Source organism: Bos indicus, chromosome 23 (assembly GCF_029378745.1).
Source record: "Bos indicus isolate NIAB-ARS_2022 breed Sahiwal x Tharparkar chromosome 23, NIAB-ARS_B.indTharparkar_mat_pri_1.0, whole genome shotgun sequence".
NCBI lineage: Eukaryota > Metazoa > Chordata > Mammalia > Artiodactyla > Bovidae > Bos > Bos indicus.
Genome location: NC_091782.1, coordinates 45,345,140 through 45,362,322, shown reverse-complemented (window position 1 = coordinate 45,362,322; position 17,183 = coordinate 45,345,140). Strand labels below are relative to the sequence as shown.

The following is a 17,183-nucleotide window of genomic DNA, read 5'->3' as shown; positions in this document are numbered from 1 at the left end:
GGCCAGCCGCTGTCCCAAGTGGTTTACTCGTGTGCTTCATAAAGGAAAACCCTGCAGGTGAGATCGTCTGTTGATGTCCCCGTCAACCCTCTAATTCTATGTCATGAAATTAACCCTAATGTGAATATTTTTAGAAATGGAATGGTTTTCCCAGAAGTTGTTTATCTGTGTTAATATAGATAGTCCAGACCAACGATGACCAACCAGACCCAGAAAGGCTTCCAGAACCATCTTGAACTCTTATTAATGAGGACAGTAATAATGTAAAATTATTACTCAGTAAAATACTGAGTACTGCATACATTAGCTAGGGATTACATTACTACCTGTCCAGATTATTGAAAAAGGGACAGTTTCAATATTGGACAGAAGAAATTGAAATCAGTAACCACCCCCCCCCCCCAAAAAAATCCCTTCAATCTTCACTAATTCTATTATTCTATCATCATCTATAGACTCTTCAAGATCACCGTTCATTTATAATCTTAGTATTAAAACATTTCAAGGTGACAATTACTTTTCTTTATGTGGCCTCCAGGGTCATGGGAAAAGAGTAACTCTTGGTCCTGAACTAGATGGGCCCTTGGGTTTCTTCTGGCTGTATCAGTCTGACATAATTACTGCACTGATTTCTGTCAGTGTTTCCACCTGCAAGTCGGAGTGTTCATGTGATGGTGAGCAGATATGCCGTGATACCAAGCAAAAATGAACCTCTGAATACCCGTGTTATCTGATTTGTGAAGTGGCATTTATTTGAAGAAGTTTGGTATTTTGCTCATCGTTTAGCAAATGGCATATATTTTCAAATGAAATGTGTTTCCAGGGAAAGCATCTCTTTCTTACACTGATGACCATCTCTTCAAAATCTTCTGCAATTCTGGTGAGACATTTGTCTCTGACCCTTTGAGGCCAGAGTTATCAATCTCTTACTTTAGGCCAGTACTTCAGTTTTACAGCATATATTTATCATCTGTAAGTGGCTGCATGTAGATAATGTTTTGCACTATAATTGCTATTTTAAGGGGTAGGATGAGATTGCAGAGCAAGGTAATGTCACTTTGAGCAAGACAGATCCTTTCCTACAAGGCTGGTGACCCAACTGGTCAGAGGAAGGTTAAAATGAGACTAGATGATTCATTAACATGTTTTGAAGTCTTAAAGGGATTAAAAAAGGAAGTATATTTTTCAGAAGAGAATCTGCCACTGAATTTTCCTATGTGTGCATCAGTAGAAATCCCTCCCTTGCCCGATGAAAAAGTATCGATTCTTTGATCTTCTTGGAAACCATTTATCTAGAAAGACTGTGCAGGCCAAAGATATTGAAAAGGCTAAAGGAAGTATTTTAATAAACTAATGGATAATATCCATAATGATTGGTCTATGATAAATTGCTGAGCTTTAAGTACATCCCTTGCTGAAACAGCAACTACCAATATTGAGGTTTACGAGTCATTACTCTCTGATGTTGCAGCAGCCTGTGAGTTTGGTAGAAGGATTTCTCCATTTACCTGATGAGGAACTGAAAAAGCAAGATGCTGTACTAATGAGTGGCTCAGCTGGGACCCAAATGTGGTCCTCACTCCAGGTCCTGCCCTCCTGACCCCACGTCCAGACAAGCTGACGTCTAGGGACAAAGTCATGTGGAAGAACCAACGCTGTCTGGTTCCTCCGTGAGAGATGGAGAATGCTCTCAGGCAGACTCTGGGTGTGTCATACGGTCCTATTCACCACATCCTGACCCCAGACACCATCTCAGAAATGTGAGTCATTGGTCCCTAGAAGGACAGAACAAGGGATGTAAATGCATACTCAGCCATTAAAAAGAATACATTTGAATCAGTTCTAATGAGGTGGATGAAACTGGAGCCTATTATACAGAGTGAAGTAAGCCAGAAGGAAAAACATAAATACAGTATTCTAACACATATATATGGAATTTAGAAAGATGGTAACAATAACCCTGTGTACGAGACAGCAAAAGAGACACTGATGTATAGAACAGTCTTATGGACTCTGTGGGAGAGGGAGAGGGTGGGAAGATTTGGGAGAATGACATTGTAACATGTAAAATATCATGTAAGAAACGAGTTGCCAGTCCAGGTTCGATGCACGATACTGGATGCTTGGGGCTAGTGCACTGGGACGACCCAGAGGGATGGTATGGGGAGGGAGGAGGGAGGAGGGTTCAGGATGGGGAACACATGTATACCTGTGGTGGATTTATTTTGATGTTTGGCAAAACTAATACAATTATGTAAAGTTTAAAAATAAAAAAAAAAAAAATAAATAAATAAATAAATAAAATGCATTCATTTGCATTCATTACCACCTCTGGAAAAAAAGACTGAAAACACATTCTCCACTCAGGAAATCTCAGTCTCCTGCTCTGTATATAGAATGGCATCGTTTCCTGCTGACTAAAGTCCCACAGAAACACAAGATCTCCAGGGGAGTTGCTTATCTTAGAAGGCTGTGATAAGCACCATAATGCCTGCTTGCTTTCCTCCGGGGAAGCTGATTAAACTGTTTTCTAGAAACGCTGGGCTGGAAGAAGCACAAGCTGGAATCAAGATTGCTGGGAGAAATATCAATAACCTCAGATATGCAGATGACATCACCCTGATGGCAGAAAGTGAAGAAGAACTCAAAAGCCTCTTGATGAAAGTAAAAGAGGAGAGTGAAAAAGTTGGCTTAAAGCTCAACATTCAGAAAACGAAGATCATGGCATCCGGTCCCATCACTTCATGGGAAATAGATGGGGAAACAGTGGAAACAGTGTCAGACTTTATTTTTGGGGCTCGAAAATCACTGTAGATGGTGACTGCAGCCATGAAATTAAAAGACGCTTCCTCCTTAGAAGGAAAGTTATGACCAACCTAGATAGCATATTCAAAAGCAGAGACGTTACTTTGCCAACAAAGGTCCGTCTAGTCAAGGCTATGGTTTTTCCTGTGGTCACGTATGGATGTGAGAGTTGAACTGTGAAGAAAGCTGAGCGCCGAAGAATTGATGCTTTTGAGCTATGGTGTTGGAGAAGACTCTTGAGAGTCCCTTGGACTGCAAGGAGATCCAACCAGTCCATTCTAGAGGAAATCAGCCCTGGGATTTCTTTGGAAGGACTGATGCTAAAGCTGAAACTCCAGTACTTTGGCCACCTCATGCGAAGAGTTGACTCATTGGAAAAGACTCTGATGCTGGGAGGGATTGGGGGAAGGAGGAAAAGGTGATGACAGAGGATGAGATGGCTGGGTGGCATCACTGACTCGATGGACGAGAATCTGAGTGAACTCCAGGAGTTGGTGATGGACAGGGAGGCCTGGCGTGCTGCGGTTCATGGGGTCGCAAAGAGTCGGACACGACTGAGCGACTGAACTGAAGTGAACTGAACTGAGGGTGTTAGTGGTTACTTCTCTTATCTTCCAGCCTCAGGCACTGCCATCTGTAGCATAATTTCTCACACGTTTTTGGGCTCCAAGAAGAAACGTCCTATTGAAAACTCTTCTGAAAACTCCCTTTATGAGTCTGTGCGGTCTGAATGACAAAAGCCATTCCTATTGAAGTTTAATGTCATTTTCAGCATCCTATTGGAGGGGAATACATTTTCTCTGTCCTTTCAGAAGGTTAATGTCATCTTTTTTTTTTTTTTCTTTTGCATTTTAACAATGGTTGCATATGAAATCAGATGCCAGAAAGCAGTGTCCCTTTATGACACGTTTTTCTTTAAAAATAGTAGTGAAATGATTCCCAGGTATTCTCAGGGAAGATAAAGGATTTAAAATAGTCAGTGATTTTTAATTTCAAAACCTGCCCCTGATTTCCTAGGAGAGTATCAAAAGTGCTTGATGGCGGGTAATCCCACGCGCAGGATTATTCACAGTGCTCTATATGCATCTCCCTATTATCATGTGATGGAGATACAGTGATGGTTATGGGGGGCTTGAAAGGGGGCTAACTGTGTAATGACCCTGGTTGTCACAGATGTCTTGGCATGCATTTCTTAATGAATTATTAAAAACAAGCTACCTCTCCCTCACCCAGTCATGAACAGGAAAGGTGAAACAGTCTCAGTTTTCAAAGTCTGTGGATTTCTTGGAAACATGTGACTGTTTAAATGACAGGGAAAAGTGGTGAGGGGGGCTGGGGGCCTGACGGGGGCCATTGTGTCCTTTGCCTTTTTTTAATTTGGCTGCAGTAGGTCTTGGTTGTGGCGCACGGGCTCTTCAGTCTTCCTTTCGCCATGTGAGATCTGTACTTGCATCACGAGAACTCTTGGTTGTGGCCTGCGGGATTTAGTTCCCTGACCGGGGATTGAACTCAGGCCCCCTGTATTGGGAGTGTGACGTTTTAGCCACTGGACCATCAGGGAAGCTCCCTGTGTTCTCAATTTACGTGTCTCCTATTTTGTTGTTGTTCAGTCACTAAATCATGTCTGACTCTTTGCGACCCCATAGACTGTAGCCCACCAGGCTCCTCTGTCTGTGGGGTTTCCCAGGCAAGAATACTTACTGGACTGGGTTGTTGTTTCCTTTTCCAGGGGATCTTCCCGACCCAGGGATGGAACCCGCATCTCCTGCATTTGCAGGCAGATGCTTTACCACTGAGCCACCAGGGAAGCCCCCTACTTCTTTTTTTTTTTTTTTATGTTACTTTTAAACTTTACATAATTGTATTAGTTTTGCCAAATATCAAAATGAATCCGCCACAGGTATACATGTGTTCCCCATCCTGTACCCTCCTCCCTCCTCCCTCCCCATACCCTCCCTCTGGGTCGTCCTACTTCTTTTAGTAGAGCCCACACAGAGAGTTGGATTTTCCAAAAAGAAGACTGGCTAAGTGTTGTTTTGGATGGAGACAGCACCAAGGGGAGAAGAAACAGCTTTGGACTTCCTGACATGTCATGGGGACAGAGAGAAGGCGAAGAGAGTTTGCAATGCCTGCTTTTTACTGACTTAGGACTGCTGTTTTACTCTCAAGCTTCCTGAATCTTATTTTCGTGTGTCTCTTGTGAATAGCAGGCCTCCTAATTTAGGTAAACTTCTGCTGTTCCTTCTGGCTTATTCAGTTGTTTCATGAAGGAAAGTACTCAGGCACTTCCATCGTCTGGGGAGAAAGTGAGGACAAAACAAAGTGGACATCCTCCCAGGCTTCCCTTTCTCTGGAGGAGGCAGGTGATACGCCAGTGAATGTGTTAGATGCTGTGTACTTACATCCATACACTGGAGGAGGCGTGAAGCGGGGGAGTGAGCATCACCTACGATAGTGATGCCCTTCCGTCCTCCAGGAGCTGCATCCTCACTGCGGCACCAAGAAACCCACTGCATCTCTTCTTACTCGTAACACATCTCAGGAAAGTTACATCATTTGGAGCCTTCGAGATGAGGGAACGGAATCTCTTCCCCCCTCCTCCTGGAGAATAATGTAGGCCCTTAGGTGTTAATATAAATTTATTGTAGAATGTCACATGAGAAGAAATCTTCTAGCCCAACTAGCTCACCATACAATGCAGCCTGACTCTGGACAATCTTACTGAAGGGGCCTGAGAGCCTGTGAGCGTAGAGTTGGGAAAAATGCAGTGGCCATAAGCTCTCTGTGCTTCTATGCTCACATTGTCCTGGGTACCCTGGCCTTCTTCTTTGCACAGATCTCTCTGCCTTATCTCTTTGCGTTACCTTCTTAAGAATCCTAGTTCGCTATTTCCACATCTTTAATTCTCTGTTCACAGGACACTTTCTCTACACAGGAAGACTATCTAAGGGTCGAGGATGATTATTTTAGTGAATTAAATGATGGCAACTGTATTATGACTACTGTGACTCCTAGAGACTTCAAATATTTGATTGACTTTTCCATCAGTTCTTAAAATGTGGACAAAAACGAGGCTAGGATATGAAGAGAATGATAATCAGCCTCTGTCTTTGAAAGGCTTGTAGTCATTGGGGGCAGGGAGTAAATGCTTAGATATGTGATTATAATATAACCCGACAGGTGCTAGAAAAGAGGTGGGAACAGAGGCTGTGGATGCAGAAGGGGCTGGTTTCCACTGAAAAATCAGGAAAGGCTGCTCAAAAGAATGGCATCAAGGCTCTCCCTGAGGTTGGGTGGGCTGCTGCAACCAAACTCTGAGGGGCTTGTTCTGAGGTGGAGTGATGGCAGGAGAGCTCAAAGTGTGCTTCAGTTCAGTTCAGTCGCTCAATCTTATCCGACTCTTTGTGACCCCGTGGACTGCAGCTCACCAGGCCTCCCTGCCCTTCACCAGTTCCCAGATCTTGCTCAAACTCATGTCCATCAAGTCGGTGATGCCATCCAACCATCTCATCCTCTGTCATCCCCTTCTCCTACCTTCAACCTTTCCCATTTTCTGGGTCTTTTCCAATGAGTCAGTTCTTCACATCAGGTGGCCAAAGTATTGGAGCTTCAACTACAGCATCAGTCCTTCTAATGAATATTCAGGACTGATTTCCTTTAGGATTGATTGGTTGGCTCTCCTTGTAGTCCAAGGGACTCTCAAGAGTCTTCTCCTACACCACAGTTCAAAAGCATCAATTCTTTGGTGTTCAGCTTTCTTTATGGTCCAACTCTCACATCCATACACGACTACTGGAAAAACCATAGCTTTGACTAGATGGGCGTTTGTTGGCAAAGTAATGTCTCTGCTTTTGAATATGCTGTCTAGGTTGGTCATAGCTTTTCTTCCAAGGAGCGTCTTTTAATTTCATGGCTGCAGTCACCATCTGCAGTGATTTTGGAGCCCAAGAAAATAAAGTCTGTCACTGTTTCCACTGTTTCCCCATCTATTTGCCATGAAATGATGGGATCAGATGACACGATCTTAGTTTTTTGAATGTTGAGCTTTAAGCCAACTTTTTCAGTCTCCTCTTTCACTTTCATCAAGAGGCTCTTCAGTTCCTCTTCCTTTCTGCCATTAGGGTAGTGTCATCTGCATATCTGAGGTTCTTGGTATTTCTCCCAGCAATCTTGATTCCAGTTTGTGCTTCATCCAGCCCGGCATTTCACATGATGTACTCTACATGTAAGTTAAATAAGCAGGGTGACAATATTCAGCCTTGACATACTCCTTTCTCAATTTAGAACCAGTCCATTGTTCCATGTCCCGTTCTAACTGACAAAATAGAAAAAGCAAGAGAATTCCAGAAAAACAGCTATCTCTTCTTTATTGACTATGCCAATGCCTTTCACTGTGTGGATCACAATAAACTGTGGGAAATTCTTAAAGAGATGGGAATACCAGACCACCTGACCTGCCTCCTGAGAAATCTGTATACCGGTCAAGAAGCAACATTTAGAACCGGACAGTATGCTTCAGAAGCCAAAAGGCCTCTGTGGCTGGAACTCAGGGTGCATGGTAAATAACAGTAACAAATCAGATTGGAAGGAATGAGGGGTGCAGATGGCAAGGCACCTCCTCATCCATTCCAAAGAGGGTGAGGTTTGTCCAGTTGACAATGAGACCCTTGAAAGGTCTTTTAATTGAGGGAATGTCATGTTCAGACCTGTCTGACAGCAGCAAGGAGTTGTGTGGGTGGTGGTGAGAAGGAGAGAAAGTTCTGGAAAAAGTAAATCTTGAAGCCACTGCAGGGCTCTGCTGCTGCCCAGGTGACATCACTACAAGACCAGGCTCTACAAGCCCTACTGCCCGAGTTCAGTAACGCCTGCACCCCTCTCGCTGTGACCGTGCCCGGCGGCCTCATGTTCCCTCTCTAAAATGGGAGTGTAACAGTAATTCTGATCTCACAGGGTGGCTGTGAGGCTTACATGGATTTATCCTGGTGCCGTGTGAGCACTGAAAGCATCAGCTCTCATCACCGTTGCAGGCAGTGGTCCAGGAGGGGTAAGGGAGACTCCCGCTATGGGGTCAGGGTGAGGGCTCCATGGTCACCTCCAGGGTTAGGTCCTGATCGCCCGCCTGGAGGAGAAACAGTGAACACAACCCAGGGGTGATTTTTTTTCTTGTGTGTGTGTTCACCTACTTTAAGGACACTGTGTTCACCATGTTGACTTCCCTGGTGGCTCAGACAGTAAAGCGTCTGTCTACAATGCAGGAGACCCAGGTTCGATCCCTAGGTTGGGAAGATCCCCTGGAGAAGGAAATGGCAATCCACTCCAGTACTCTTGCCTAGAAAATCCCATGGACGGAGGAGCCTGGTAGGCTACAGTCCATGGGGTCGCAAAGAGTCAGACACGACTGAGCGACTTCACTTTGACTTTACCATGTTATCACCATGGAATGTAAATTCAGGTTAAACAAGAGAATTTCACAAGTACAACAAAGCATTCTGTGTATTTCAAAGCCGCTACAAAGTGTTAGTCGCCCTGCTGCTAAGTCGCTTCAGTCGTGTCCGACTCTGTGCGACCCCAGAGACGGCAGCCCACCAGGCTCCCCCATCCGTGGGATTCTCCAGGCAAGAACACTGGAGTGGGTTGCCATTTCCTTCTCCAATGCATGAAAGTGAAAAGTGAAAGTGAAGTCGCTCAGTCGTGCCCGACTCTTAGCGACCCCATAGACGGCAGCCCACCAGGCTCCTCCGTCCATGGGATTCTCCAGGCAGAAGTACTGGAGTGGGGTGCCATTGCCTTCTCCATTAGTCGCCCAGTTGTGTCCAATTCTGTGCGACTCCATGGACTGTAGCCTGCCAGGCTCCTCTGTCCATGGAATTCTCCAGGCAAGAATACTGGAGTGGGTAACCAATCCCTTCTCTAGCAGATCTTCCCCACCCAGAGATCGAACCCGGGTCTCCCCCATTGCAGGCAGATTCTTTACTATCTGTGCCACTGGGGAAGCCCAAAATCTGTATAATGTCTGACCAAACCAGCTTGCTCATGAATCACTTCCATTATGATTCTTTTAGAGAAAATAAGTATACTGCACACATTTTAAAAGTGTTTTTCATTTACCTTTCATTAGCACTTAAAATGGAGAAGGCAATGGCACCCCACTACAGTACTCCTGCCTGGAAAATCCCATGGACGGAGGAGCCTGGTAGGCTGCAGTCCATGGGGTCGCTGAGGGTCGGACACGACAGGGTGACTTCACTTTCACTTTTCACTTTCATTCATTAGAGAAGGAAATGGCAACCCACTCCAGTATTCTTGCTTGGAGAATCCCAGGGACGGCGGAGCCTGGTGGGTTGCCGTTTATGGGATCGCACAGAATCGGACACAACTAAAGCAAACTTAGCAGCAGCAGCAGCACTTAAAATACGCATTTCTATTTCAAAATGAGATCCGTTTGACTTCTGAGCAAACTCAGTGCTTAATCCCCAAAGAGTGTTGACCTGAGTGGTCTAGAATAGATCTGCTTACATGAGTCAGCTTTGCCTCGGGGACGTTGAGAGGTACTCTGGGAGGTGTGGTGACTCTTTCAGGCTGCTGGAGTGTCATTTTGTAACTCACCCATCTGGGCCACATAACAAGCCAAGCTGCTTCCCTCAGATGGGTTCAGAGTGCCTGTATTAACAGGGTAACTGCTTTGGGACCACAGCAGGAGCAGAGAGAATGCACTCAGCGGAACTGTCACGATGTCAGATGGGCTGGTACTGCCCTCAGAGTGCCAGCCTGATACACAGCAGGTCAAGGGATCTGAGCAGTTCACCCTTCAGCGAATACTGCAGATTCCTGAGCACTAATACCCAGGCTGCATTAGAGGGGACTCACGCGGTACAACTCTGAGGATGCAGCAGGTAGCAGAGCTGTCTGCATACTCTAGACCCAGGGGTCAAACCCAGCTGTCCTACATTGCAGGAGATTCTTTACCATCTGAGCCACCGGGGAAGCCCTATACTCTAGGTCAGTAGTTCCCAAATGGGCAGCTTTGCCCCCCAGAGGACATTGGACAATATCTGATGATACTCGGGGTTGTCACCACCAGAGGAGATGCCACTAGCATCTAGTGAGTAGAGACCAGGTTTGCTGCTAAACATCCTACAACACACAGGACAACCCCCTGCCACAAAGAAGGACCCAGTCCAAAAGGTCAGCCACGCCAAGGTTGAGAGACTCTGGTCGAGCTCAACACATTTAATCAAAATATGGTGTATGTATATATGTGTGTATATATGTATATGCACACATCCTTGGTGGTACCTTAATGGAGTTTAAGACAAGCTTTTTAAAAGTTTTAATTGTTGTTATTGTTTTTGTTCAGTCACTATGCCGCATCCGACTCTCTGCGACCCCGTGGACTATAGCCCACCAGGCTCCTCTGTCCTCCACTATCTCCCAGAGTTTGCTCAAATTCACGTCGATTGAGTTGGCAGTGTTATCCAACCATCTCATCCTCTGCCGTCCCCTTCTCCTTTTGCCTTCAGTCTTTCCCAGCATCACTGTCTTTTCCAGTGAGTTGGCTCTTCGCATCAGGTGGCCAAAGTATTGAAGCTTCAGCATCAGTTCAGTTCAGTCGCTCAGTCTTATCCGACTCTGTGACCCCATGGACTGTAGCACGCCAGGCTTCCCTGTCCATCACCAACTCCCAGAGCTTACTCAAACTCATGTCTATTGAGTCAGTGATGCCATCTAACCATCTCATCCTTTGTCGTCCCCTTCTCCTCCTGTCTTCAATCTTTCCCAGCATCGGGGTCTGAGCCACGAGGGAAGTCAACATACAACTTGTGGACTTCAAATGTAGCTCACACAGAAAAGCTGAGGGGTGAGGGATGATCAGTTCAGTTCAGTCGCTCAGTCATGTCCGACTCTTTTTGACCCCACGGACTGCAGCACACCAGGCTTCCCTGTCTATCACCAACTCCCAGAGCTTGCTCAAACTCATGTACATCGAGTCAGTGCTGCCATCCAACCATCTCATCCTCTGTCGTCCCCTTATGATAGAGGTTAGAAATATTCATTTGGATCAGGGGTCAGGAAACTTTTTCTGTAAAGAACTGAACAGTTGGTACTCCCCTGGTGGTCCAGGGGTTGAGACTTCATGCTTCCAATGCAGGGGGCATGGGTTTGATTCCTGGTCAGGGAACTAAGATCTCACAACCACGGTGGGTGGGGGGGCAGTGGGGAATGGATAGTGAAGATTTGAGGCTCTGTTACAGCTTCTCAACACTGCCATTCTGGTGCAAAGGTCGTTGTGACAGTAGGTAACATTCGAGTCCTTTCCCCATCCTGACCATTCTAAACCCAGCATCCAAGACGTATCCTTTAAACTCAGTGCCCTGTGACCTGACCGTGACAGGAGAGGGGACACTATTACTTACCCTGGTTAGTAACATCTAAAACATTTACAGAGTCACGATGCCTGCTTGGTACACGTGTTGTTGACAAAGCATGATGTTTCCTCCGCCTTGAATGCACATGTGTGCATGGTTAGTAGGGTTTGTGTTTAACCAAAATACACAATCTTACAAGTATCACAATTCAGTGTTTGGATACAGCATATTGAAACAGAGCAAGTTCAAATTCTAACTGGCTCCTTGACCACCTGTGCCATCGTGGGCTTATTAATTACCCTCTCAGAGCCTCCATTTCCTGCTTATTAAAATGAGGATAACTGACACCTCTCCTGCAGGGTTGTTATTAACAATGTGATGAGATACTGGGTGTGGAAGTTTGCAGCACAGTGGGTGACACATTCAATAAATGTTCGCTTTTTGCTTCTCTGCCTCAGTTCTTGCACATATTTGACTCGGTCGTTAAGCCGTTACCAAAAGTGCCAGTCAGGTCAGGGGCGTGTATAGCTCTGCAGTACACTAAAAATAGTCCCTGAAAATTAAAGACTGATCTCTTCACTAATACTTCTGAGTATGATTCATCACCCATTTTAAATGCACCTATGTCAGGGATTCCAGCCCAGCAAAGACAATCAGCACGGACTGAGTGCCCATTTACTGTCAGCCACGGTGCCAGGCACCTGCTGCAGATGTGAAGAGGGCACAGTCCCTGCCCCTGGAGGTGTCTAGCACTTGGCTGGCGGGGGCAACTCCTCCCCAAATAACAAGCAAATGGGTGTTCCCAGTTTTCAAAATTGTGGAATCTCCCGAGAACCTGGGCAAAGTGTTGCCCAAGACGAGTATTGAAAGGTCGACAGAAATTAGCAAGGTGAAGGTAAGATGGGAGCACATCTCACCTTGTTTACCATGTGAACAACGTGACTTGTGTGGGGACAGGTAGGGGGACGGGGCTGGGACAGACGATACGAGGTATTGCACGTCGGGCTGTGTTTAAACTGCTGCTTCCAGGTTAATGGTTTTCCCTCTCCTCTGGCAGTGAGACCTTTCATTTAGAGCAGGTCTTATAAGCGACGACACCATTCCAGAAGGTTTTTCCCTTCCTGCCCTTGGCCATCAGAGGTGGAGGCCAGATGTAATAAGAAGCTATGTTTCAGTTAATTTAGTTCTTTGCTATGACTGGTATAGCCTGCAGTGTGGATGTTTGACAACTTTTCTGTATCAGTCTTGGAGCCCTGGTTTTGTAGATTAGGAAGACACTCAGGGTTCTAACAGATGAGATAGCCACATCTGAGTTTCCAAAAGCTGTCCTGGAGAACAGACTGATATGGACAATGTCTAGAAACCACTTGGAGGGCCCTTTCTAGAAATAACAAGTGTGGGGCTCCTTTGAGGCCCTGCCGGTGGGACGCACAGGCACCAGACCTGCTGAAAAGATAGGATTTACCCAGTTTCATCCAAGGAAACTGAGGCTCAGAAAAGTTAACAGTCTGCCCGCCATCAGAAGAGAGCAGATGCTGCCACCACCAGGTCGCTCTGCTGTCCCAGCACGTCGAGCTGTAGGTGAGAAATGGGACTCGAATTGTCCCGTAGACCTTTCGCTTCTGAGTGCAGGACGGCCAGGGTTTTAAAAGGTTCCCATGCATTTATATGACACCTTAGCCAGAATGAATGTCCTCTTTTCTTTCTTTTTAAACAGCTCTGAGCAGCGGGTCCCCTGTTCTACTTCTTACCACAGCTCTGGTTTGCACTCGGGTGACAGTGTCACAAAAGCAGGACCTCTGGGCCTTCCGGAAATCAGACAAGTGCCAACTGTTGTGATTGAATGTGATGACAATAAAGAAAACGTGCCTCATGAAGCAGACTACGAAGACTCTTCTTGCCTGTACACAAGAGAAGAGGAGGAGGAGGAGGAAGAGGACGAGGATGACGACACTTCATTGTATACCAGTAGGTACTTCTAAACTCTTGGGGCGTGGCGGGCATGGGGGGGGGGCATGGCCAGGCGGGGGCATGGCCGGAGCGAGGAGCTGCCCACCTCTGTGGATTCAAATCTGAGGTCCAGTGTTGTTATTTCTTCATTAGTAAAATGAAAGGGTAACGGTCTTCTGAACAACATCAGAACTCTAGAAACCACAGCATCATGCTAGATGTTCTTTCTTTCTCTGATGGCTTCCTGTGGGATGCCATGTGCAGTTCTGTGCTTAGTCTCTCAGTTGTGTCGGACTCTTTTCGACCCATGGACTGTAGCCCACCAGGCTCCTCTGTCCATGGGGATTCTCCAGGCAACAATACTGGAGTGGGTTGCCATGCCCTCCTCCAGGGGATCTTCCCAACCCAGAGATCAAACCCAGGCCTCCCTCATTGCAGGTGGATTCTTTGCCATCTGGGCCACCAGGGAAACCCCCATCCAAAGAAAAAAAAAGGGGGGTGAAGAGAAGGAAGCACTTTAAAATTCAATTCCAGTATACAGAATACACTAAAGTACTAACTGTTGCATATGGAACAAATTCATTTTTAAACATACCTCAACCACTTCAGAGACTGAATTTAAATTTCTTCTTTAAGGCCTTTCAGTGCCCTAAGAAACAAGGCAAAAAATGAAGAAAGCAAAGTTCAAAATCTGTCATTCTGGTTACAAAAAATGAATGTTTCAATTGAATGAATATTGACTGATATTTTATCAACTTTTAATGCATGAACTTAAATAATAGCAAACTTTTACTGTGTGCCTGATAATAGGCTAAGATTTCATTCTTATCTACATCTCACAACCCCCAGGGGCATAAATTCCTGCCCTATTTTCCGGGGGGTGGGGGTAGTGCGGAAGGAAATGAAGCAGCCAGGATCTTGCCCAGAGCTTCTGTAAGAGGCAGCGCTGAGAGCTGAAGCTGCCTGGGCCTTACTCCAAAGCCCATGTTCTAAAACCAGCAGCAGAAGAAAGAAGACAAGCACTTACTATGCAAAATCCAAAGGGATCCCCCAAACTTGGTGCTTCCCAGGCCTTTCCTCTTGCCTCACATACTGGGGTTCAGGTAGCGAACTAAACTTGAGCACTGGAAACAGTCCTGCTATTAAGGAGAGAACCACGGAGGGGCAGCCAAAGGCCCATGTTGTCCAGCCTCTGCCCATCACTTTCTGCCCAGATGATGGAGCATTTATACCAGGGTTTCACAACCTCAGCACTCATGACGTCTTGGGCCAGATGACTGATTGTCATGGCAGCTGCCCTGTGCGTCGTAGGATGTTGAATAGCCTCTACCCACTGGATGCCAGTAGCAGCCTCTCCACCAGACCCCAGTTTGACAACCAAAAATGTCTCTAGACTTCGCCAAATGTCCCCTGGGGGGCAAAAATCTCTCCTGGCTGAGAAGCATGGATTTATTCCTCATGGAAGGTGCTCAGAACCTCCTGTGTTGAAAAGCAGCGCCCGAATATTGCCTTTCCATGAATTTGTTCTCCCTCCCACCCCACGCTGACCCACGTTGCCCAGCCTTACTTTGCTCCGCACCCCCAGCCCCGCTGTAGCTGATCTCTCTTGTCTCCTGTGATTCCCTGGCTTATCACACATCACCTCTGAGCCTTCATAGAGGCAGGTGCACTCCAGCCGGCTGCCTGTCGGTCTCATTTATCCTGCACGTGCCAGCCCCTCGTCCTCCATCCTTCGCGGTCTGTTTTATGCTCCACAGTCTGTCTGCCCTCCTTTGCGGTGTTCCCACCAGGTGGGGAGTTCCTGGGGAAGCAGAGATCCCATCACAGGTCGCCCGTGTGCTCCTCACATGCCCGGCACACTGGGAGGTAGACAGGACGTGCTGATGGCAGAAACCATGAAAGTGACATACAGTCACTCTCCTCCTTTGGCTGAGGTCTTGACCACTCTCAGGAGTTGGGCTGTTATATCCGTCTCCCTGTCTTGTGCCCTGTGGGCCACAGCTGACTCTGGGGGAGCCCGGAGCCCAGGTTGGCGATGACTTTATTAACTCATCTCTGCCCTCCTGCAGGCTCCCTGGCCATGAAGGTGTGCAGGAAGGACTCCTTAGCCATCAAACTCAGCAATAGGCCCTCCAAGCGAGAGCTGGAAGAAAAGAACATCCTTCCCCGGCAGACGGACGAGGAGCGACTAGAGCTGCGGCAGCAGATTGGCACCAAGCTCACCAGGTAGGTCAGGGGCTCCCTTGGACTGTTTGAGGTGCACTCGAAATCTCACTGTCTTTGAAAAGCCTGTGGCCGTGTTTGCGGTCCTCATGGAGTGAGCACGATGTAAAACATAATTTTATCCTGATGGTTTTAATAGCATAAAAATATAAGGTGGCACTCTAAGAATAATCCCAAATTGGGAGAAGGGAGCAGAAACAAGTAAAATGACGTCCAGTGTTAACGCTGTTGTTGTGTACTCACTAAGTCACGTTTGACTCTTCGCAACTCCGTGGACTGCAGCCCGCCAGGCTGCCCAGTCCTTCACTGTCTCCCAGAGCTTGCTCGAATTCATGTCCATTGAGTCAGTGATGCCATCCAACCATCTCATCCTCTGTCGTCCCCTTCTCCTCCTGCCCTCAGTCTTTCCCAGCATCAGGGTCTTTTCCAGTGACGTGGCTCTTCACATCCGGTGACCACAGCACTGGAGCTTCAGCATCAGTCCTTCCAATGAATATTCAGGATTGATTTCCTTTGGATTGACTAGTTTGATATCCTTGCAGTTGAAGGGATTCTCTAGAGTCTTCTCCAGCACCACAATTCAAAAGCATCAATTCTTTGGCACTCAGCCTTCTTTATGGTCCAACTCTCACATCTGCACGTGAGTTTCTACCTAAAAATGCAAAAATAGTGTTCTTCTAAAAATGTTTTCTCATTGATGCTATTGGGCAGACTCTCCTAAACCTCAGTCATTTGAATGCTTTGATAATGAATAACTATTTCAACTTACCGTTATTTGAGAGGTGTGGGCTGCCCTTCAGACATGAACACAGTCAGCTGGGTATGTGTTGCTCTGCCTTATGTATACAGACTCGAGCCAGGTGCAGAGAACCAGGGGGCCAACATGGCCATCCACTGGGGTATGTGGTAGATGAAATAGAGCTGGAACTTAAATTTATTTTACATCATTCTTTTTTTGAGTCAATCATGTCTGTATTAATGTATAATATTAATATATTATATTAATAAATTATTAATATATATAATATATAATAATATATTAATATATATTATAATAATAATTAATATTAATATATACCATGCTGCTGCTGCTGCTGCTAAGTCGCTTCAGTCATGGCCAACTCTTTGTGACCCCATGGACTGCAGCCTACCAGGCTCCTCTGTCCATGGGATTTTCCAGGCAAGAGTACTGGAGTGGGTTGCCATTGCCTTCTCCGTATATATCATGCAGTAGTACTTATACATAATTTATAGATAAAGAAATGGCATATGTAGAGGTATGTGCTTTAAAAATTAAATTGAGTTCTCTGAAAGGTTCAAATCCGCAGGTCTGAGGGTCCTGTCTCATAGCCACGTGAGCAGGTCTTTTTCTCTCCAGGAACCTCTAGTCCGTGGAAATGTAGAGACCTCAGGACACTCCCTCACCCCTCCAGAGCCCCCTAGATGCAAGGTGCCACTGCTTTCTCTCTGGGTCTGGGCGCTTCAACATGAACCCTAGGAGGTGGTCAGCCTGCGTGATCTTGGCTATCCAATCCACCTTTAGTTCCCTTCATTTACCAACCTTTTTACTCCCCTAAGATTAGTAGTCAGCCCACATAGTTCCATTTTATTTATTTGAAATCCATCTTACCCCACTCCAGCCCCCCAAAAAATTGTAATTTAAAAAATCAGATATGGAGCCATGCTTCTCTGTGTTTATAGTGAGGGTGACCTCTTGATCAGCCAGAGGACAGCTGATCTGGCCCTGCTTCACTTGCCAGCTTGGAGTGTTGATTGAAGTAAACCTCCCCTCCTCCGCCACCTAGAAGGCGGTTCGCGGGCCCATTGGAACAGGATTTT

The 17,183-nt window shown here is 46.3% G+C and overlaps 1 protein-coding gene across 8 annotated transcripts in view; it reads left to right on the top strand.

Moving 5' to 3' along the window:
- The window catches only part of PHACTR1 (phosphatase and actin regulator 1), a 521,847-nt gene that overhangs the window by 468,817 nt on the left and 35,847 nt on the right, over nt 1-17,183 (top strand). For all 8 annotated transcript variants that reach the window (XM_070778380.1, XM_070778378.1, XM_019986131.2 and 5 more), the window contains 2 exons: nt 12,889-13,139; nt 15,191-15,347. In XM_070778380.1, the coding sequence (XP_070634481.1) occupies nt 12,889-13,139; nt 15,191-15,347 (408 nt within the window). The remainder of the gene's footprint in view (nt 1-12,888; nt 13,140-15,190; nt 15,348-17,183) is intronic.